The sequence below is a fragment of the Furipterus horrens genome, unplaced genomic scaffold (assembly GCF_987537825.1).
Source record: "Furipterus horrens unplaced genomic scaffold, mFurHor1.1.pri manual_scaffold_15, whole genome shotgun sequence".
Lineage (NCBI taxonomy): Eukaryota > Metazoa > Chordata > Mammalia > Chiroptera > Furipteridae > Furipterus > Furipterus horrens.
The window spans coordinates 2,674,382-2,698,500 of NW_028327185.1; the positions used below are offsets into that span (position 1 = coordinate 2,674,382).

Below are 24,119 nucleotides of genomic sequence, written 5' to 3' on the forward strand. Positions count from 1 at the left end.
GGTACATTTAAACTTCCGTGAAATTTAGGCTTTCTCAAATAACTACTTCTCCAGAGATTACTTAATAGCTTTGTAAAATCTGCAACCACAGTCGAAGCATATTAAGCCAAAATGCAGTGTAATTATTTTGTGTATGTAGTACATAAATAGCAGTTCTGTTATTTCATACAGTTGTTAAATTTGTGTTCAGGGCAGAATTAATAATGTTTTTAGGTAGATAGGAATCTGTTTTCTGAAAAATAAAATTACGTACTCAAGTAAGATTGGGAAATGCCAGTTAAACGTTACATTTGTAATGGCTTTTTATTTTTTTTCTTTACGTTTTTAGCTGAACCGCTCTCACACTTAGAGATAAATCACAAAATCAGAAGACAGTGCAGGGTGCTCACTGGCACACACCCTTCCCTGTAAATGTCTCCTGATATTCACATCTTACCTAATCACAGAGTAATTATCCAAGTAAGGAATCGATACTGATTCAGTGATTGGCCTTGTTAGAATTTTAGGAATTTTCCCATTAAGTTCCCTTTTCTATTCCAGGGTTCTCCCATGGCCTCTCCGCTGTGAGCCCAACTTCCTGAGTCTCTTTGTGTGTTGAGAAACCGGGACAATATCATCTCAACCATATTTTGAGAAGTCTGGGTGCCCTCTGCTTGGGAAGCTCCTTATAGCTCATCGTTCCTTATCAAACTAAACTGCAATATGCCCATTTTATTTAAGGGCCTCTCTGCGATAGTCTTAAATTGCTCTTGTATCCTTATCTCCCATGATGCATATATATATTCCCATGAAGAATACACACACATATATATATATATATTCTTCATATAACAAGGACCTAAATATACTCTGTGGTTTCCGCCTCCTGCATCTTATTTTAACGTTGCTCTCTCTGCCTTGGATTCACTTCTTCTGCCTTAGAATATTTTACTAAATCAAATATTTTATTCTTTCACAAATATCTGAAGCTCCCCAGTTTAATGGGATTTTCCCTTCTATGAATTCCCTTAGAACTTTACTATGTCCTGCCAGAACACTTATCATGGTCCTTTTGTGTATTTTTTTCCAACCTAGTTTGCTGTCATTTCACTCAAGGTAGAGGGTGTATCTTGATCATTCTTGCACCTTCTAGAATTTTTCGCACAGCCTGGGTGCTCGGTAAACACGACCTAAGTAAAGGTCATACAAGGTGCAGAGAGTGATTCATTGGGGCCCCGGGTTCAAAGCAGTTTATGACCGACATGCCTTTATCTGCTCTCCCTCACTGAACTCCCTGAAATGATGACCAAAAAGTAAAAAATTATATGCTTTCAACAATGAAGAAGAAACAGAGGGGTGAGAGGTTACATGGAATTTGGAAGACGGGAAGCGGATAAAGGAGTGTTTTCCGATGAAACCCCAGTCCCAGGCTATGTTTAGATGAAGTGGAATCCCTGGGTCATAAGGCAGTTCCATCTTTAATTTTTTGAGGGATCTCCATACTGTTTCCACCGTGGCTGCCCCAGTCTGCATTCCCACCAGCAGGGCACCAGGGTTCCCTTTTCTCCACATCCTCGCCAATGCTTGTTGTTGGTTAATTTATTGATGGCGGCCATTCTGACCGGTGTGAGGTGGCATCAGGCAGCATGACTCCTCACCCAAGACAGCAGGGGAGAGAGTGGCAGCTACACTCACCGCCTCCCAGGAGCAACCTGGCATTCTGACTGCAGAAAATCTTAAAACTTGCAGAAAGGGAGGAGGCTCTCAGCATTCCTAACTTCAAAGAAGAGGATTCATTTACCCAGTTTAATTGTAAAGAGATTTACCCAGGCACACGGCCAACTCACAGCACAAGAGAGTGAGCCTCTATCCAGACTGTTCACACATGAACATTTTCCACCACCACACTGCACAACTAACCCGACAATGAACTTTGACCTGTGACCATCCTAGAACCATAGTCTCTCCTCAGCCACCCCCTGCCATAAGAGCAAATGCCCTCGGTCTGCCCGTTTCTCACTTAGAGCACTTTCAAATCAACTGCATTTGTGCGTGGTTGGTGACACCCAGGTCCCAGGTCGACACCGAAGCTAAAAGCAAAGATTCCTACAAGTTATGGTAAAGATATGAAAAGTCCAGACCTGTGTGGTCTCAACAGGAGACTGGACTGGATGGGAAGCAACACGTGCCATGGAATGTGGCAAAGGAGGTATCTGTTTTCTCTACCAGTTAGAAAGGAAAGGCAACCACAAACTCCGAGAAAATAAAAAAGAAACTATATCAAAGCAAATCACAATGTGACATAGCACTGAACGACAGTGGTCTGGAAGTGAAAGGAAAACTTGATTGTCCCTGAAGTGTTTCCGTCGCTCAGGTCGCCACGGGAAGGCTACATAGTGATTGAACTCTGCGTATCTCTTATGCCGACGCTGCTGCGACTGCCATGGTGATTTGGTCACTGCACACGGGTTCTCTAGTGCTTTCTCATCTTCACTGAGCTATCACATAAGTTTCAGGTGCAAATATGTTCTCTCTTTTTACTCTGAAGCCATGGACTTACTTAGAGCCCACGGACAACATACGAATATTTCCAGTTTCAACAACGTAAAAATAACCTTATAGCAAACGACACTTTGGAGTGAAATCAGGGAGGTGACGTGGGAGGGAGGGGGGCAGCTAATCCCTCAGCTTACAAAGGAAAAAAAAATCAAAATGCTATGTCTGTAGTGAATGGAACAGAGTTTTAAGTGTTATTTGAAGTTAAAAAGTAACTAGCTAGTCAGCAGACATGAATTTGCAACCTAAAAATGCTGCTAGCGGATAGGTTTTATTTGGCCACCAGCCTGAAGTAAATATTTTTTCTTCTTTTGAATTGTTTTCTTTGAATTCGCCTTTTGGCGAACATGCAACACCCAGCTCCCCACCAGCCTGAACACGTCCCAAGGTCTCACGTGGCCTGACTCACATACTTCCCTAATCCTGCCTCGTGGACCTTGCCCTTGGAGAGGAATTCCAGAAGAGGAGTTCCAAAGAAATGTTTATGGTAGCGAGATGATTGCATGAACAGTCCTCTGTCGGGAAACTTTCCTACCTCAGAGAACGCGGTTGGCAGATAATGCCTGCAGCAATGGGGTGATAAAGCTGGGCGACTTGTTATTAAGAGGTGCCCCAAAACTCTTGGAGTGAAGCTCAGAATTTGGAGGCAACTGGGGAGGAGATTAACATGTAAGCGATGAAGGAACTAACAGGCTAAAAATAGCAATAGGTGGAATGAAGATACTCTTAAAGTTTGATCATTCATTCATCCATTCATCCATTCCCTGAATAAGAACCTTGCGCATCCATGCCATGCCAGGCACCAGACTGAGAGCGTGGGAGAAAACCATGAACATGATCGCAAAAGGCAAACGCTCAACACAGGTCAGGACACAGTGCACAGGCGGCTCATGTATGCACTTGGGACATACTGTAAATTTTGCACCCTAGATTTATTCCATTAACAAAGTGTCTTTCAGCGATGGTAAGATCAGTTTGCTGCCCTTGAGAACCAATCAAAGGACAACCTGAAGGGATGGGAACAAGACTAACTAGTCACACATAATGTCCAAAGGGTCAAAAAAAAAATCTTCAAATAATAAAATGTAAATAACAACGAGATGAACCGCAGAAACTTTTCTATTTCTAACTGTTGATATTTTGGAGATGGAACTTTCCTGGAGACGTCACTATGTTGGAAACCAAAGAGAGAGCACAGAGCAGTTGATCAGAAAGACGCTAAGTGCCTGCTACGCATGGCGTTGGGGCGGAGGAGCAAGTGTACTTTAGCCTAAATTGTTGTTAATGCTGAAAGGGGAACACTTTAGAAGCACTGGGATGTGGCTTACTTAGTAATAGCAGAGAAAGCAGTTTCATTACGACGGATGAATTTATTTTTTTCACCTGACAGTTCAAAAAGGAGATTAAAAACCCTTTCCTGGATGGTTTCTTTGCTTATTTTTTTACGTGTAAGCATTTGGCCACTTCTAGAATTACCTGAGCACTGCAGACCAGCATTCAGGGTAATGAATTTGGGCCACCTTCATGCACTGAGTGGAGCTCTATTTCATTTCTTCCTGAAATATGGCCCTTTCAAGCGTGGGTTTGTCATTTGTGTTCACAGTATTGGTCGTTTTCCGCTTCCCCTGCATTTTTTCTTATCCTGAGAATGGCCAGCGGCTTCCGGGCTCCATCTAGTGGCAGCACATGGGTCCTCATCCTCTATATTTCAATCTTAGGATTCAGATTTCAGTTTTTATGTCTGATGATATAGGAAGCTGAGGGTGGGGGCTGCTATGGGAGAGCAGGAATCTATACGCCTGAGGCATGTTACCCTGTGACTTACTACTTCTAGAGTTCCTGAGTGCTGTTCTTACTAGGTAAGTATGCCCGTGTGTCAATTCTGTCTGCAGACTAACGAGAAGACATGTTCCTCCTCTAGTGTGTGTTAGCTATTTGCTAGGTAGCTTTACGGGTTCTGGAAGCTTCTGGTGCGCTAATACGCTCTCTCCACCCCTTACGTTCCACTCTGTTTCCGATGACACAGCTGCAATTGGTCAAAATCCTTGTTTTGACCTGTACTGTGACCTGTGGCTTCCGGACATTGATAGGAAAGGCGAGACTGCATAAGCACTTAAAGATTTTACTTTTGAAATGAAGTACAAGGTTGAGACCGTTCTGAGTGAATGCAGGCCTTGCACGTTTGCAGGGACGTGCCCTGTGTGAGAACAGAAACGCGTGCCTGCCACCGGGCTGACTTTGCATCGGCCGCTGGAGTACAGAATGAAATGACATGGGTCCACTTTAGTCCCATCGAAACCTTCGGGTCACTTCTTCTTACGTCTACTGTCCATCAGTAAAATGAGATAAGAAATAAAAATTTAAGTCTCCTTTAAAATGGGGTATCAGTAAGAAGATGTTATTTAACTCTTCAAGTATCAATAGAAATGGCATCCTTTTTCTAAGGCAAAGATTTCTAGCTTGTTACATGCCAAGGCTTTGACTGCATGGAGGAGAATGGATTTTGCACCAAAGACTCTTGCCACGGGTTCTTTTTAGTCCTACTGGCGTGGAAGTAATTTAGTTTGATGATAAAAGTAGGGATGTAAAACCAACTAATCTGACACTCCGTGTCGATTTTGGTGAATCTGAAACAATCGTTTACTGTATATTTAACTACATTATTCAGGACGAAGAGAGCAAGATGGACTAGCGAAACTACACCAGATAATTACCATGCAGAGGTGTCTATATCACACACGTGATATCACGAGACAAGTGGCCCCACTCATGATTGCTTTCACAGCCCTGAGGGCGGCCCTTCCGAATGTTTCTGTTTTATGCTTTTCTTTTTTTAAAGGCAAACCGTATACTGGACATGTCCCTGTCACAGGAGACAGTACGTCACATAGAAAGACTTTGACTTGTTGCATCTGCAACGGAAAGTTTTAGTTAAATCCCTTTGCTTCTCCCTCTGGGAGGAAAGCAAAGCCCCGTGACGTGCTTTTCCTGCATCGCAGGGCCTTCGTTACAACGCACTTCTGCCAAGAGCAGACGCCCGCGCGCCGTTATTAGCCAAAGGCCCCGCTGCGCTCAGCTGGTTGCGAAGCACAGGAAACGGGTGTGTGAGTTAATTTGCCCTCTGGCCAGAAACACCCATTTGCCTTGAAGCGGGTAATAATGGATTAATGAGGAAGTGCAAGTTGCCTTTGGTAGAAAAAGAAAATATTGTTTTCAAAATTGATTTATGCGCCATTCAGAAACTGATGGAACGAATGCAATTTCTAACTGGGGAGCAATAAACAGAACAGAGCAAACACACTTTTTTCCCTATGAACCAACACTGAAGGCTAGGGAGGGGGGACTCTGCCTGCTGTCCCGGGATGAGTGACTTGACCCCAAACGGAGGAGGAAGCAGAGTTACTTACCCTTCTTCTAACCTCCCCAGCTTTGCACAGAAAGGGGAGCTGGGGGAGGGGGGGGCAGCACAGGGCCCCCACCCGCCCCAGCCGCTCACGTACGCAGGAAGCGGGAAGGGGTCCCGCGTGTCCCCGGTGGGCCTCTGCTTGGGTGGTTTTCGGTGATTGTATGAACGCTGGGGAAGAGGAATTAGAAAGAGAGCAGCCTCGCCCTACACATGGGTTTCCTGCCCCGTGTTTCATGGCTGAAAAGATTTGCGCTGCCTTCCTGGTACCCACCTCAGGGTGCCGGCCCCACGCACGGAAACCCAGGAAGCCAGAGGCTGCAGGGGGGTCCCTGGGAAAGAAGACAGGGAGGGCAGAAGGGATCTTCTGGTGGAATTCGGAGAGGGCCAGCCCTCCCTCGTCACAAGGAGCTTTTTCCCACACGTCCCCACCATGTCTCTGGAGGACGGGGATGACCAGGTAGAATTATTTCAGAGAGCAGTGACATCCCAGGCCAGGCTGGTGAGGTGCGAGCTTCAGACTGGTCGGCCCTAGAATAGCGGGACGTGGTTTGGAAGAAATGCGATCTGCCCAGGACGCTGGCGAGGGACAGGAGTGGGAGGTCGTCAGAGCGCGGCTGACGGCTCCCAGGTCTTGAGCGCATCAACAACGGAGCAGGGAGTTTATTTACTTTTGGGGAAATTTTTCTTCCTTTCCCCTAACCAATTCTCTCTCACTTTTTCTTACTCTTTCTCTTTCCTTATTTCAAATAATTTTCTCACTAAGACATCGGTTTAGGGTCTAACATGCAGAGAACGGCGGACCTGAGCCGCTTTTCCTTCTAGGCTCCCCGTCCAAGGTTCTCTAAGGCTCTCGTCACTCTGAAGTGGGGCCCATGAAGTCTAAGGGGTGGCCCTCCGTTCAGGGGAAATGAATGCTTCAAAGAGGTATTTTTCAGTATCCAGCCTATGCTGGTATTCTGTACCTCATTTATTTCTCAGTAGAATATTGTATTTTCATGGTCCTATTTTCATGTTGTTTCATTTCCTACTAATACCTTCACAAATAGCTGAGGCTGGTGATTATTTTGAAAATAAAGGGGGACATGAACCTATCTAGGACCAGCTCACTGTCATTCCAATGTCAGCCAAGATAGAGCAGAGCAACTTCACAAAGGCATGACACAGGTTAGGGACTGTCTTACAGGTTGGTGTTTGTTTGAGTCACCAGTAAGTAAGTGCACAAGCCAATGGTTTCCCAACGTGGTCATTTAATTACTGTGAACAAATCTTAACATTCCCTTAAGTGGCTTTTCATCATTGTTACTAAGGTCTCCATTCTGTGCTTTTCATGCCTAATATTTTTGTGTTTTACTGCTGCTGAGGTTAAATTCATTCCCTGTTCATTAATGATGCCAGGACGCAGTGATTTTTTCCCTCTAATTCTAATGGCAAATTCATCCGCGTGAAAGTAATTGACCAGACCTAAAAAATTATTCCAGTGAAGGACAAAGATATTATATAATTAGAAAAGCAGAACATTTTGTAACTGAGCATGAAGAACATTGTTAGATTATCCTGCACTCATTAAACAAAACATTTATTAAGCACTTGCTGGTGCCAGAACAAACGTCCGGTCTCAGAGGTGGCTGTAAAGAAGACATGACTTCTTTCCTCGTGGACAGCATTTCATAGGAAGGATTAATGAGTACAAGTGGAGTGACAGGATCCTGACAAAACTGAGGAAGTCAGGAGGAACCCCTGGGTCAGGAAGAGATGAGGCATAAGAGACAGGTGGAGCAGCATTAGGGAAAGACCTTGACATCTGAGTTTCTCATTCAGGGGAATTAAAGGCTCCTCCCGTCTGGAGCCCACAAGAGATAGAAGATGGAAGGAGCAGATGACACTTGAGAGACTGGCTTAGCATGGTCTGAAAGCTTTGTAATGACAATGTTGTTCCCTTCCAAGTTATCCCAGCGTGTTCCCATTTCAGCTTCTGGAGTTAGATTTACGATTCTCTCGAATCGCTTTTGTGCCCTTGCATGACAATGGTTTGAGCCCACGCTGCCTCTTGGCCCTCAGAACAAACCCAGATGGATTATGAGCATCTCCTCTTAAATTCCCAGCTCTTTACATGGGTTCTGTCTTTGCCAAGGACGTCTCACCAAGCAGTGACATGGTCCGTGACACAGGACTTTATTTCTATTTGCCAACGGGGCCATCGTCTCCTCCAGGAACAATCACTCTTCAGAAGTGGTTGCTAGGCCCAGCCAGATGCACTCAGAGGTCACAAGTGTTTTGTTTTGTTTTATTTTCCTGTTTCCAAAAAGATATGGTAACATCATAGGAGGGTAAAGGTTTTAAGAGCATTATTGTTCAATAGCTCAACCAGGCATATTGAAAGAGGCTATAAAATACAGCAATGAGAAGATGGGACAGCGAGGTCATAGTGGAAGCTAACATTTGCTGAGTGATGACTGTGATTCAACATCTGCTCGGTGATTTATTTCTGTTACCTCATTTCATCCAACCCAATGAGGCTGAAAGTATTTTCTACTGAAGAGGGAAAGAATCAGTGAGACGTTAAATAACTCATGAGATTGCAGTTAGAATTCAGATCAGGGAATCAGACCCCTGAGCCTTTTAAGCATCCTGAAGAGGATATGAAGAGAAATCAAATATACCTGGAAAATATATGATTTTCAAAAGCTTATTGACACTTGGATAATGTTGATAAGTATCTTATCTCCCTAGTAATCCTTTAAAGAGAACTCAGAGTTTAAAATTGCTTTTGAAACCCTACATTGAGTTGATATGACTTGTTACCTACTTATATCCACTGAGAATCAACACAGGTTATGAAATATTTTTATTTTATATATTTATCACTTTTGGAATGTGCATTTCTTGTGCTTACCAGAGTTCACATGCTGCGTTCAGCCAAAGTAATAGGAATTATACAAAATGGAGAAAAAGAGCTATTGGATATTCACAACAAACTTTAAAAAATATTTTATAGATTTTTCAAGGCCACTGAGCAGACATTTCCAGAATAAAAGAAACTGCACTTTCTTGATTAATTTATTTAAAAAAAAAAGCTTCAGGGATCATTTTTGGAGACCCTTAGTTGCATCCCAGAGAAGTTTTTCCTTAGCTGCCGTATGGCTGGAAGAAAGCCACTGGTATGTTACAGACAGAAATGAAGGGTATATTTTCTATGAATCAAATGGCTAAGTTGACATGTACCCCTTTCTAATTTTAAATACGAAGCCAAGTCAGTTAGAGGTGCCAAGAAGGTCCCATAGACGAGACAAGGCGGGCCATGCTGTTGATCCCATAAGTCATGCGCTGTCTGTGGCTGTGCGCCGCTGGATAGACAAACAGAACCCCAAAGCCAAGTGCTCCGCGGTCAGAATCAGTTCTTTCAGTGACCGGACCGTGGGAAGCCCCCCCTTCGAGGACGCCTCTGCGCGGCAACGGTTCCCACACGTCGGGAGTGGCTGCCTTGGTAAGCGTCACCCTCCCCGCACCGCCTGGCAGACGCGCGGAGCTGGGGAGCCCGGGCCGCAGGCGGCGGCGGCTCACATGTGCTGCGTGTGTGCGCGCCCGTGCGGCTCACATGTGCCGCGTGTGTGCGCGCTCGTGCGGCTCACATGTGCCGTGTGTGTGTGCGCCCGTGCGGCTCACATGTGCCGCGTGTGTGCGCGCCCGTGCGGCTCACATGTGCCGCGTGTGTGCGCGCTCGTGCGGCTCACATGTGCCGTGTGTGTGTGCGCCCGTGCGGCTCACATGTGCCGCGTGTGTGCGCGCCCGTGCGGCTCACATGTGCCGCGTGTGTGCGCGCTCGTGCGGCTCACATGTGCCGCGTATGTGCGCGCCAGTACGGCTCACATGTGCCGCGTGTGTGCGCGCCCGTGCGGCTCACATGTGCCGCGTGTGTGCGCGCCCGTGCGGCTCACATGTGCCGCGTGTGTGCGCGCCCGTGCGGCTCACATGTGCCGCGTGTGTGCGCGCCCGTGCGGCTCACATGTGCCGCGTGTGTGCGCGCCCGTGCGGCTCACATGTGCCGCGTGTGTGCGCGCCCGTGCGGCTCACATGTGCCGCGTGTGTGCGCGCGCCCGTGCGGCTCACATGTGCTGCACGTGTGTGCGCCCGTACGGCTCACATGTGCTGCGTGTGTGTGCGCCCGTGCGGCTCACATGTGCCGTGTGTGTGTGCGCCTGGTTGCAGGGAGGGCCAGCAGTCGCCGGAGCAGTGGCAGAAGACGTACGGCCGGTGCTCCGGGAACGAGGTGTACCACATCACCCTGGAGGACAGCGCCTTCTTCGCGGAGTACGAGGGCAAGAGTTTCACGTACGCCTCCTTCCACGCGCACAAAAAGTATGTGTCTGCCTCCCGGGCGGCGCTGCGGGCCTGCTCGGGCCTTTAAACTTGGCTTTCTAAATACAAAAGGGGTCGCGCTCATGCGCTGCAGATATTCTGGGATTTCGCGTGATTACTGAGGCACCCGAACTCTGGCCATCGGGAGGGTGAGTCCCCACAAGGCGACTGCCAGGCGTAGAGTATAAGACAGTAGAAATATTTACTTTAGTAACATTTAAATTGTCTTTAAACGATTTCAATCTATTAAGAATTCACAATATATAAAAATGAATCCTTTTTATAGATCTGAATTTTAAATGGTTGATTAAAAATTTAAATAAAGTAATAATAAAAATGATAAAATAAGGCATTTTTATAAACTTGCTTTGGCCAAACAAATAAGTTTTAAAAAATGATAGTTCCTTCTAATATAAACATAGAACATTATTTTATTTTCTCTTTTAAAAGTATTTACTTTAGAAATAAAAATGTATGTTTATCAAAATAATATATTATCAATATTATAAACATATTAATATAACATTTTAGACCTTGTGATACATTAAGTATATTCACTAATGCAATGTATTCCACTCTACTTTCAATATGATTTCATTTGTTCATATACTTTTTATGTTTAAAATATATTTTTAAACTTGACTTATTTGTAACACTCTAAGAAATATTGAAATATAAATATTCAGGACATTTTGTTTTTGGAGCATAACTGGAAAAGTAGAAAATTTTAAGTGTTTGCTACATTTGATGGTTGTTACTTCTAATTAAGCTACATACCTATTTAAGGTAATTTGAAGTGTTTTTTTCTAATATTCACAGTTAACTAAACATGGTAGAAACAGAACAAAAATACATTTAACGACCCCAATTCTTTTTCATCTGATCTTGGGTAAGTTCCTTCCTCTCCTTTAGGCCAATGGCTCTCAAACTTTTTTGACTAAAGTAAGAAATACTATTTTATCTTTTTTTGGCCAAAGTAAGGTATGCATTGTATGGTAAGAGCCAGTACACACACGCAAAATTTACAAAAAAACATTACTCTTACTGTATGGTATGCACTCTGATGTGTTCTATTCTCTTTTATTCTATTCTTCTTCATGTCTATACATGCATACATATATGTACTAAATGATGCAATTGATTTCTCAACACACTAAGGACACAGGTTTCCTGTACAAAAATATAGATCAATAAGAGTCTTAAACTTTTAGGATACGTTCAAGCTTCAAACGGCCCGGACTTGGGGTCTTAGTTTTCACCTGCTTTATGACAGTTGACGTATTTCTTCTGCATGCAAAGTGAAGAAAACAAAGCTGAGGCCTTCGCTGAACCGCAACTCTTAAACTCTCCTGTTGTCTTTTTTATATTAAGGTTTGGTGTCTGCTTGATTGGTGTTAGGAGGGAGGATAATAAAAACATTTTACTGAATCCAGGTCCTCGGTACATTATGAACGCTACCGACATATGTTTTTACATTAATATAACCAAAGAAGAGAACTCGGCATTTAAGCACCAAGACCAGCAGCAAAGAAGCACCGCTTCCCGGTCGTTTTACCGCGGACCTTCTCGGCTGCCCGTCCACAGCATAATCGCCAGTATGGGTAAGAGCCCACACGAACAAAAATACCACGGGTTCCTTCCTAGAAAGGAATAACAAACATACCCCAATTTTGTCAAAGCTTTGAAGTCAAATTTAGAACGCACTTGTTTGTATTATGAACTTGGCATAACTAAATATACAGAACAGAGTCCCTAAGCTATTAAATTGGTAAAAAAAATTAAGCTACTTCAAAGCAGCCAGCTGTTGTTTTGTATTTCTGATGAGGATATAAGCACCTGACAGGCCTATATTTCACCTGTAAGTTCTCCCCCCAGGTATCAAGAGGCTCTTTCAAAGATTCTTTTTTTCCTTAAAACTCCCCTTCCGCTTCGATCTCATTCTTACCATTCAACTCAGCTTCTATGACACAGAAGTTAATTTTTAGGAAAATCCAGAGAAGTAATACTTTTCTTAAAAATCTGCCATTAAACTACCTACAAACCTACAAATATTTAGTTTCCATCACAAGCAAAATACATCCTTCCTTTTAACTCATGTTTAACGTCACCTAAAATGCCCTTTCTTATTTATTTGTCGACTTGATTCTTTTAAAGATAAATCCATATATGTAGAAACCTTGTCTGTCTTGTTCCCAGCATATCTCAAGAGCCTACAGTTGTTCTTGTCACACAGTAGGTACTCAATAAATATTTGTTTTATAAATGTAAAATATGAATGGTTCTAATATACAAAGTGGTTACAGATAAGTAAGAGAAAGACAAGTCACCAAAATCGGGGGTAATACAATGAGACATCCACAAAATTGAAATGGCCAAGAACTTTTTGTTAATTTTATATAAGTGTATATTGAAACAAGGGATTGTTTTTACTTTAAATCCCTAGGTATTTCAGCATTTCACAGCTCTTACGTTTTGCGCTCTAGAGCTAGGCCTGCAAATACACTTTTATGCAAATACGGTACTTTTTGTCCAAGTGGGCAGAAATGCCCACGTGAAAAAGATGTGATTAAGCTTTGAGATGAATGGCTAAACAAGGTTTCCTTGTTGCACGGATCGCCGTCCATTTCACTTTGATCATCAGATGATGGCTATGTCACAACAGCGGCAAGCGCTCTGATGGGTTTTCCCATTTCGTTACGTCAGGTACTGTGGCAATTGACTTGCAGGACACGAGCTGCCGATCAGCCAGTGGCCCGACCCTGTCTCTTCCTGCGGAAGGGATCAAAGAACTCAGGAGGCCGAGCATCGCTCCTGTTCTCGAGGTGGCAGATACATCGTCCATTCAGACCTGTGACCTGCTCAGTGACCAGTCAGAAGATGAAGCTACCCCGGATGAAAAAATGTCCTCGAACTTAGAGTACGTTTAGCTCCTCGGAGATTTACGGGGGCTACTTGGGCTGCCCTTGGAAACTACTGTCATCCTGGAATCGATGCTAGAGTTAGTCCTCTACGTGTCTACCAAGACAACCTTCCTCCCAGCCAGTCTCTCTCTTGACTGTAAAGTATTCCAATCCCTCAGATTTCTGACTTCAACATACAGGGCTGGGCAAAAGTTGGTTTACAGTTTTGAGTACACGGAACAGTTTATCCTTGTGTTATTATTTATTGTATCGTCTCCCTACCAGCAGTTGTAAACCTCCTTCTGCCCCGCCCTGTGTATTTCTAGGTATAGTTTTCTCTGATGTGTCCTTTATCCTTAAAAAAAAAAAAAGACATAAATCAGTATTTTCATGATATAGGTTGCATTTCTGTAATTGTTGCTTTGGGTTAAATTAGAGTGAGCCTTCTCCCTTTAACGTATTTTCTTCCACGTCCACATGGAAGTTCAATCAGTTGTTCAGTGACATGTGACAGAGCTTCCTCCATTAAACACGCTTCTAGTCTCTGTGTGCAGCAGTCTTGTCTGCAGCAGCAGCATTTGGGATGGAGGAGTAGAGGTACCTGTTCTCTTAGCTTCCAGAGGACAGAGTGGCGATGCACGTGCCGTGAACCACATTGAGCTTTCAGTAGGGTTTGTTGACCTGCCGTGTTCACACGGTGTATTTCCGTTCCTCGAGCAAAGCGCAGTGGTGAAGAGTCTTGACTGGGGGGGTCCGAAAGCACATGTTTTCCATCACGGTCCCACTCCACTGTGCTTTGTGCCAGCGATCTGATTAGACAGTCTGATCCTTGGTGACTTCACCTGCAGACTGAGTATTCTCATAACTGTTGCTTCAGAATGTTCATATGAAGACTGAGGTCCTAAAGAGAATAAATGTGCTTGAGACAATGCTTTCTGCGCAGAGTAGGCATTCAGCGAGTATTAATTATTATTAGGTGTAGTCTTAGTAATGGTGGCAATGGTAGCAACATTCAAACACTTCTCCCAATAGTTTTCCTATAATAAGCAACCAAGTAATGTTGGATTTAACTAGAGTTAATGCAAATATAACTGAAACTTGGAAAAGCCCTTCTTTTAATTCTTCACAATTTTGAAGAACTTATGACGTGGAACTTTGAGGTAGTCACAGAACACAGTCCCCTCCCTAGGAAGTCACAGGCACTCAAATATAGTTGTGACGTGTGTGCTAGGAACAAGGGGGTTTGACCACCCGTGTGTTGCCAGAAATGATGTCACGGGTCGTGATTGAAATGCCTTCTTTACACGAACTCCTAAAAAGATGAAGAGGTAGAGACTTTTTATTTCTAGAAAATAAAAAAAGAGGAAGTAATAGTGAGAATTCTCAACTTCTAACTTCACAAAACGTGCTCCGTCATGCCCTCCTCGCTCATGACGTCCGGAAAACACTGTCACCTGGGTCGGATGTTTCCTGGTTTAGAAGGTAAAATTTTTGTCGGGAAAGAAGACCTTGTTCATATTGAAGACAGGAATTTTGCCTCCAGTAAATTTCCTTTTATCTCTTAATTTTCACTCACGCTGGTACTTTTCGACAGTTTCATTTTGAAAGTCAGCACAGCTAGTTTTATAAGTCAGAAAACTGAATGTCCTTGACGATATTTTCAGCATGATTCCAGCAAAAATCTTTTTGTTGGGGTTTTTAACTCAACAATTAACTCAATATTTACTCCTTTTTAGTAATGCGTCCGTAACTAATGAATATTGATAGAGTGACTCATGATAAGGCATTTGCTTGAAATATGTTCTGTAAAAATTAACATTCCTGTTTTTAAATCTGTGTAAATCTTTTAAACTGAGGATTGGCAAACTTTTTTTTGTAAAGAACCAGCTAGTAAATATTTGCAACTTCCTGTGCCCCATGGCCTTGGCTTCCACCCCCGTCCCCTCTGTTTTAGAAGCAGGAAGGCACCTGCCGAAAGTGTAATAAATGAAGAGCTTGGCTGGGTTCCAAACACACTTTAGAGACTGAAGCTTGAATTTCATCTAATTTTCCTCTGCCATGAAAGAGTATTCTTCTTTTGTTTTTTTCCAACCATTTAAGTACCTAAAAGCCACTTTTCAGTCACAGGCGACGGGCCAGCTTTGGTACATGGGCCCTGGTCTGCCTCCCCAATTCTAATTTATTTCCTTATCAAAATGTAAGTACAGTATAAAGTCGCCGTATCCAGCTTTACCAAAACAGAGGACTGTAGCTATAACGTAATCGTCCGACTTTGCATGTGCTATTGAGTTGATCCATAATTTCCCATTGCTCTGCAGATATGCTAAAGGCTACCCCCCCTACTCTCCGTACATAGGAAGCTCACCCACTTTTTGCCACCTCCTTCATGAAAAAGTGCCATTTTGCTGCTTAAGACTAGACAAGGTAAGCATTTGTTGCTGTTATTTTCTGCAAATTTAAATCATGCTATTCTGTAATGACATATATTCACATCAGTTTGTCTATATGTTATACATTAAATAACGTTGTACACAGTAAAATAGGTTCAAACATACTATCTTCAAATGTAAGCATAATGTGCAGAACGGTGCATTTTACTTCTTAACCTCACGAAGATTAGCCAAATGCTTCGTCTCTAGGAAATACCCAGTGAGTGAGGCGGTCAGGTTTTTCTGGAGGAAATCAGAGGTGCCCTGATCTGAACTCTCATTTCCAACAATCACGAAATCCCTGGGAATGTTCAGGGTTATTGAATTATAATAGCACTTCATTTATGGAAATGAAAGTCACAGGTAAATCATTCCTTCCAGCTTGATTGAAATATTACAGAGAAGTACAAATTGTATTATTGGTCATATATAGCATGATGTTTTGATATACATCAACACTGTGATAACTTTTAATTATAGACACCAGCATCGCCTAGCAATAAGTTTACAGTAGAACATGTGTAGACACATATTGCTGGCCCTTTCTTCCCCCACATGAAGCTTTATATGTGCAATTTTTTCGTCTGATCATGCACATCATTCCCTAAAACCATGCTGGAAAATTGGACATAGGAAAATAAAACTACTTTCTAATTCATTAGAAAATAAAGAATTTACTAGGTTACATTAATTTTACATATGCATATGTCCTAAATCGTTTTCACTAAATCTTAGTGGGGTGTAAAAATGGCATTTCTTTGTTTCATTTTTCTTCTTTAGAGTTGTCAGCATAACTACTATGAAGATGCAAAAGCCTATGGATTCAAAAATAAACTAATTATAGTTGCAGCTGAAACAGCTGGGAACGGATTGTATAATTTCATTGTTCCGCTCAGGGCATATTATAGACCAAAGAAAGAGCTCAACCCCATAGTTCTGCTGCTGGATAACCCGTAAGTATACTTACAAGTAAATACACAAACAAGATGAAGAGTTTTTAATGTTACACCAAAAAATTTGTTTCCTTTGGCTGATAATATTTTAAATCAGACACATTATGGCACATGGTTCATTGAGCGATATACTCTGTGCTATGGTACGAATTAATAACTGAATATGGATGTGCTTCACAAATACGACTTGAAAGATTACGGGAATACTCTGAACTTTTTATTTAAAACTATTTTTGCACGTGGTCATCACTCAATACCCGTGGGACACATGCCACCAAAATAATTACAGTTATTTCCTCAAATTAATCAACTAGACTGGAAGAGCTCTGCCCAAACTGGACACTTTGCTATCTTTCTAAAGAACCATTAATTACCGGAGAAGCATATTAATGATCCATTTTACGATGTACCCTGAGTTATTATAATTCTTCCACTGTTAAAATAGTCGTTTTATAACACAGCATGCATAAGGAATGCTTTACCGTGTTCATTAATTTTGAAAGTGTGGGATTGATACGCCTTGTGAAATCAGACTACGCAAGCATTTCACAATTCTTATGCAAATATAAATGTAGGTCGCTGAATGCTATTATCAAACATAGTGCACCCTAAAAGTATACTGGTCCTCTCTGGGACTCACAATTAGTAACAGATGGTCCTTAGATCGATACCATATTTTAGGATCCTCCAAATCTCTTCTTCAATTCCAAAGTGATGTAAAGTTCAGGAGAAACGGAACGAGGCCAAAATCTGTTGCCCTGTCTCTGCCTTCAACATTTATCACATGAGATTTCTCAGAACAGGTATCACCCCAATATATTCCAACTCCCAGGTGGAGTTTATCCTGAACACACCATCGTTATTATAACGGTTCTCAACTCTAAAAACAGAGCACACTTTTAGAGCCTTCGGTTTAAGTCTTTTCACGTATGACGACTCCCTGACTTTGGATACCACCCTGGCATCCAAGGGAAGGTGAGGTAAATCCAGGCCCAGCGTGGGGAAACAGAAACTTGGACCCAGCGCCACAAGAAATAGAAGCTTAATAAAATGAGTCTTAGGAGCGTAAGGAGGAGCTGGGCTGCGAGGTGCCCGTGGCCATAGCGTGGCCATAAAGCCCACCAAGTCCCCTGAGTGTATCCTGATTCTGCAACTTCTCCAGTGGGAAGCGCGAAGGGACGGGCTCAACTGTCACACAGAGATGCTCAGTTAGCCGTGTGGATTCAGACATGTCGTTTCAGCTCCTTTTTGCTGGACTGGTGCCGCACCCTTAGAGACAGAATTGATGGCAGGAGCATCTGCCAGCTGACTACCCTGGAGCTTCTGCTTCCGGCTTGGCTTTGACCAAAGCGGGTTAATAACGCAGGCCCCAGAATACAGAAGGATGCTAGGAAGAGCCTGGAAAAGAGAAGCATTACTGGGCTTGTAGCACCCTGTGGTGAGGGACAAAAGCTGCCTTTTCCCCACAGACACGCGTGTATCTCCTCTCTGCATTCCTGGACCCGATTTCAATCTATGTTGGGGCCGGGTGTCCTCCATGCCTCCAGCGAGCAATGCTGGCTGGGAACACCAGCGGGGGACACCACCTGGGAGTCATACAATTCAACACAGTCCTGACACGACCTACCCAGAGGGCTCAATCCCATAAAGTGTCCCCGGCCTCCCGCGTTAGAAGCCAATTGCAAGCCCAGGCCGATTCTAGAATTGGAACTTTCTGGGCCATTCATTGTTCATTGTCCTTCCAACTATAGGACATGACCTAACTCACAGGTTTTTGATACATGCAAAAAAGTATATGTGGTCGGTTCTTTTTAGAAACAAGAATTGTACTCTAACTTTGGAGTATTTTGCCCTAAAATTTTCCTTTGCTTCTCTAATGACTTACATTTTGCAATGCAGCTGTTTCCGTGATGTCGCCTGTTAGATGATTTTTTTCGACTTTTTTTCGGAGGGTGTAATTGTGCATGCTGTAGGACTTAGTAGCTTCTGAGAACTTCCTGAAAGTGGGACGCGGCATTTTTATTTGTTGTCCTCTGCTCCTTTGATCAAAAACGAGGGAAGAGAAACTAAACATCATGTTCCAGGAAGTTTTATGGAATCCCTTTTCCAAGAATGTGATGCCTGGTGCTCCGCCCTGGCTAGTTAGTGTTCTGCCTTGTACCCTGCGGTATTACTAAGCAATGTTGAATAGAACGCTTCATTCTAAGACTGTGTCCATGTTCTAAGACCTTTTACCTTAGTGATTGTACACAATATAGTTACTAGTTAGCTTGGTGAGAGGTTGGCCTTTATTTTAATGTCATGAGTATTGATGAAAATAAGGCATAGTACATAGCTGTCTAGGAAATTTGGTTGAAAGACCAATTATTTTAATATAACAGAAATCAAAATGAATTTAAAATCCTAGTAAGTATGGGATTTAAATGTATAAATTAAACTTATAATATTCACGCATATAATATGCCAAAACATGGGTTCACCAATGCTTTCAAATAGAAAGTCTTCCAGGCCTCTTACGGCGATCGACTAAAACCAGTCACTGGAGAAGAGCTTGCACTTGACACTGGTTCATCGGAGCTGGTCTCGGTGCTGACTGGTTGGCCATGCTTCGTGTTTGGTCTGTGGTTGTGCCAGGGTGCTTTCAAAGACGATTGACACCCTGACCTTAAAGGTCCCCTTGTCATCTGGTAATAGCAGCTCCCAAGAAATGGAAAAGAGAGTCAGAGGCTTGGGAACATATGACCCAGAGTAAAACAGAGCTGAAGTGCTAGGTCTGGTTTCTGTTCCTAATTTTTAACCCCCTTGTTTACACTGGCTCTTTATTCAGTCAGCCTGCTTTTCACAGAGTCAAGCAAACGTCAGCCCTGCTTATTCCAAAACTAATGCTAAAATGTCTGATGGATCAGTGTTCTTACTAAAGGCGTTCAGACTTTGGACTCATGCCGATGTGGAGCAAGGTTGAAGGTCAACCTCTCAATAGGCCTACTGCATATTACCGAATTTCTCTAAACCCCAATCTTCTCATTTGCAAAATGAGCCCCACATTTATCTTAACAGTAGTGCAAAATCTGACTCATAAGAATCGATCAGGAAATGACAGTTTCCCTCCCTTCCACCAATCAAGAAAATGATACTGTCAAGATTTAAACTGATGGGTGGATTGGTGTCAAAACCCAATAAACAGGAAAAAAGGACATTTATTTTGAGCAGTGGAAACTGGACTACGTATATATTTTTAGGGGAGAAATAAACTAACAGTGAAATTATGACATGCTAACAAAATACACTCTCTCACTACATTCATTTATTGAATTTGAAATAAAGAAATTAAGTTTATTACAGTAATTCATGAAATGGGAAATAATGATCTTCAACGTTTCAAATCCAAACAAATTCAGAAACCTTTTCATTTCCTAGTAATAACTAGCTAATTAATATTTGCAGACAATGGCAATTTTTTTATAATGAAAGATTTTTGTGAGGACACGATACTGTCAACTCATAAGTAGTCCTTTTCTAAGATAATTACAGTCAGGACTTGGACTAATGCTGTGCAGTTCATTCTGGAACTAATACCAATTGTTTTCTATTTGTTGAATTTGTATTGTTTATTACTAATTAATTTCAGCATGTTTTGTTCAACAGTATATGTCAGGAAATTCAGTAATTTAAAAAAATTCAGTAATTTAAAAGTTGAATTACTTCCATTTTAACTGTGTGCAATGCATATATTCCATGGGCACATACACTACCTTTATTTATTGCTGTGCTGATAGTTTAAGGGGTATCATTCTGTATATCCCTTAGAGAAAGTTGCTCTAGTAGGGAGGCTAATTTAGTTCCTTTCATTCCTCTAAGAAAAACGGAATTGTTCCTCATTTTACAAGGCTTCTTCTACATGAATAATTTTGAAATTCACTGTTGACTTTCTAGTCATAATTAAGAGTATCAATTCCGTATCTTTGTAGCATAATGCCATAATGTTTCTGATTTAGAAAGCTGAAAACCTGTTTTTATAATTCTGAGTTCATTGTATCATTCCTAACAAACACGAATGACCCTTTCTAATTAATGTTAAGGAAAAACAGCGCCTACCATCAATCTTGTCAACGGTACTTAATTTTGGAAATGCAAACTGAGTCACCTTCCTCTCCCTGGAAGCGAGGCCCCCGTAGTGACACTGTGTTTCATTTTGTGACCCATTTGCCACTCAGGCCAGATATCCATTTTCTGGATGCAATCTGTTGGTTTCCAATGGTTTACTACATGGTGGGCTCTATCGACAAGTAGGTGACCGAGTCTGTGGCGTGCTGGCGAGTGTGTGTCTGGCTGTCTGTCCCGCGCTGTGCCGCGTGTTGCATGATGAGTGGAGCTGGTAATGTCAGCCTCGCCTGCGCAGTGTGTTCTGCATGTACAGCTTTTCGTTGTGTGGCGTGGTCCTCTGGCAACCAGCGTCCTAGCGGAAACCTGTCGTTGAATCAAAGCAAGTTGGACTGCATGTCGATTTTGTCGATTTTGTCCCGTTTCTAGAGCTGCTTCAGCTTCGTGTCGCCCACGGCAGTACCGCTGCTACTTTCGCTCTCTGGTAGAGAAAAACCTAACGCCTCAGGGCTGTAGCGCTTTGATACCGTTGTCGTCACTTCAGGAAATCTTCCAGAGAGTTCAGAAATGCTCATTTAAGGTCAGATTTATAGAACGGAGCATTTCCTTAAGAGTTCAGAACATAATCAGAGTCCATAATTTCTAAAAGTTGTTAATTAAAGGGTCAAATGTGTGCAATGGTTTAGTATTAAAATATAAATTTTCTTATATGCATGAACATGACACTTTAAAAATATAAATACTAAGAGATCATAAAAGTAACATGCTTATAAAATGTGTTAATTTTTTATTTAAATAAATGTTAGCCAGAGCCTTTAAAATAAAATGTTTGACTTTATCGGCTGAGAACTATCAGGCTTACATTTCTCCCTGTAGATGTTGAAAAGGCAAAGTTCTGTAACTCTGGACGTGCCTTTTGGCTGTGGGTACATCAAAGACCAAACGGAGTGACATATCTGACCTTCATTCTACATTAAAATGTGCATTATCAGCTGTCTTAATAGGAACCAACTAACTAAAATGTAGTTAGTTATATAAAAATCATTTAAATTCGTGAAAGAGAACTTAACCCATATTTAATCACTAGGAATGTTTCTTTGAAATGATAGTATTCAATTAAAATTCACTAGAAAAACAGGATACCCAGCCAACTTTGCCTGCGTAAACTATGAAGTGAATTCCTCCTTGGTAAAGGCATGTATGGCAAGAAGACCTGAGAGCATCTAATTTCTATTATAAATAAAAGCGGATTGACAACAGGTTGATTATTATTGAAGCTGGGTGACTGGTTAGGTACATGAGGGTTCACTCTTCTGCCAGTTTGAAATTTCCCTTCAAACGAGAAAAACCCCTCTGAATTAGAGCACACTCCCAACACTGTCTTATCCACACACAGTTATTCACATTGTAGTTCTCCCTGGAAAGAAAGTCTTAGAAAAGGCGAGAAAGGGAGGCATTGCCAAGGCCATTGTAACTCTTTTCCATTCGTGTTGACTTTTTTCTTAGGCTGCTCTCTGGTGGCCGAACTGTGTAAAACACCTGCACGGAAGATGCTGTTGGTAGGAATGGGGCCAAGGGTGACAGACACAGTTATGAGAATAAACAGGCAGACTAATGAAAAAAGGAAAAAATATATAATGCACTATTAGATGAATTTAAATATAATGACTTAAAGTTAAAACACGAAGAACAAAAGTGTTTCCACAGGGTTCAGGGATGCCATTCCAATTTGTTGAAAATATTTTCAATAGAATTAAACTCAGATTTCACACTAATTAGTAACATCATTTGCCAAGATTATATGTAAACCACAACAGGATGGAATTAACTGATACCTGCAGGGATTAGCTATCTAGAAGGGGTACTTTCACAGAGGAATTTTTGTCAAATTTCAATTTCATTGACTTATTACTGATAAAATGGTCCACTTTCCTATTGTAACTTCTACCTGTGTCTCTCCTTCTAGACAAGCCTACCTGCTACCACCTAGTTCCCCCTTCTCCCACATATATAAGTGAAATGCACAGAGTTTCATTTTTAATTGTGGAGAATAGATTTGAAGAGCTGAAATATCAAAAAGTGACTTAAAATTATAAGAAGGTAGGTTGAAGGCACATGACCTGGGCAATAATTTTCATGGTCCATAAGGGACCATATCACATTCAGTTTCCACCTACTTCTTTCTTTAGTTAATGTGTTTTACTAGATGTAAGAACATTTGTGATGCATTTCCGAGATAAAGGGACGTCCGAGTGAAGTATTCCCCGAGGTTGCACCCAGACTTCATGCTGATTGGGTGTGACGGTCCTGGCCCCTCCCACCGCAGGAAAGTTATTCGGAATAACATTCTCTCCCCACAGTTTTAGCCATAAAATCTCTGCCACAGAACACCGCTCCTGATTCAAGCACAATATTATTTTCTGCACTACTCAGTGTCGGTAATACTCTCTCTCCCCTTGTAGCAGAGAAGGAAATCCGGCCTCCTGCCTTCCCAGGGAAGGGCAGCAAGTCCCTCCCACTGGCCCATCCAAGCAGCGCTTAGAAAACATCTTCAGGCAACTGGCCGTTCAGTTTAAGAACCTCAAAGGCTTTCCTCTTCTTTGTAGTTTACACCTCCTGTTTCAAATCAGAGGCTGTGGAGGTCCGTTGGCCTGATTCTTCTCTGTCTTTGATCCGCTCTCTACCTAGAGCCTCATTACACTCATTCAAGTTCGTTCTCTTATCCAATTCAGACCTATTTTTCTCATTTGTATGAAGCAGAAGCAACGCGAGAATAGTTTCCTTGTTGGAGCTCTAACAGTAACATTTGCTTTTCATGCAGTAACAGGCGAACTTCTTATCAGGGTTAGAGACCGCGTCTGTCATGACGCACAGGAGTCTGCATGCCAGGTTAGCACAATTGCACACGACCAAGGGTATCAGCTTATTTCATCGCTTAGGCGAAAACTGGAGGCTCACTAAGTGGTAGGCTTGCATACCAGCAACATTTGTGTGTTGTACATGCTCAGTGGTATAGAACCGATCTGCAACACAGAGCGTTACAGAAGGAAATAATAGGGATTTTAAAACAAACACTTCACAGTTTTATATCTCTTTATAAGGCTCGACCACCCCAATGAACACGAGCATTCACTTTTATTCTTACCCAGAGCACCTCAGAGATAAAAAATGGGCCAATGTCTTTGAAACAGCATGCTCACTGTAAAAACATAGTTCTCCTATGTTGTTATCACACGTCTTACTAATATAATTAATAACTATGAAATGCGTATGCATTGAAACAGCTGAGATCTCATACAATATAAAGAACTCCAAAAATGCAAATTATGTCACGTCCGCGGGGAATGTTGTGCGATCATTCCCATTAACACCTGCCGGGGCACATATCTGAGCAAGACGCCAGGAAGGGTCCCCTAGCCCGGCCCGGGGCCTCAGGGTG

At 42.4% G+C, this 24,119-nt stretch overlaps 1 protein-coding gene across 5 annotated transcripts in view; it reads left to right on the forward strand.

The window, feature by feature from the left end:
* The window catches only part of KCNT2 (potassium sodium-activated channel subfamily T member 2), a 153,154-nt gene that overhangs the window by 106,717 nt on the left and 22,318 nt on the right, over positions 1-24,119 (forward strand). For 2 of the 5 annotated variants that reach the window (XM_090263166.1, XM_090263167.1), the window contains exons 15-20: positions 10,148-10,297; positions 11,669-11,898; positions 13,001-13,214; positions 15,516-15,621; positions 16,407-16,579; positions 20,794-20,865. In XM_090263166.1, the coding sequence (XP_090119292.1) occupies positions 10,148-10,297; positions 11,669-11,898; positions 13,001-13,214; positions 15,516-15,621; positions 16,407-16,579; positions 20,794-20,865 (945 nt within the window). The remainder of the gene's footprint in view (positions 1-10,147; positions 10,298-11,668; positions 11,899-13,000; positions 13,215-15,515; positions 15,622-16,406; positions 16,580-20,793; positions 20,866-24,119) is intronic. The other 3 variants (XM_090263168.1, XM_090263169.1, XM_090263170.1) reach the window with 2 other exon arrangements.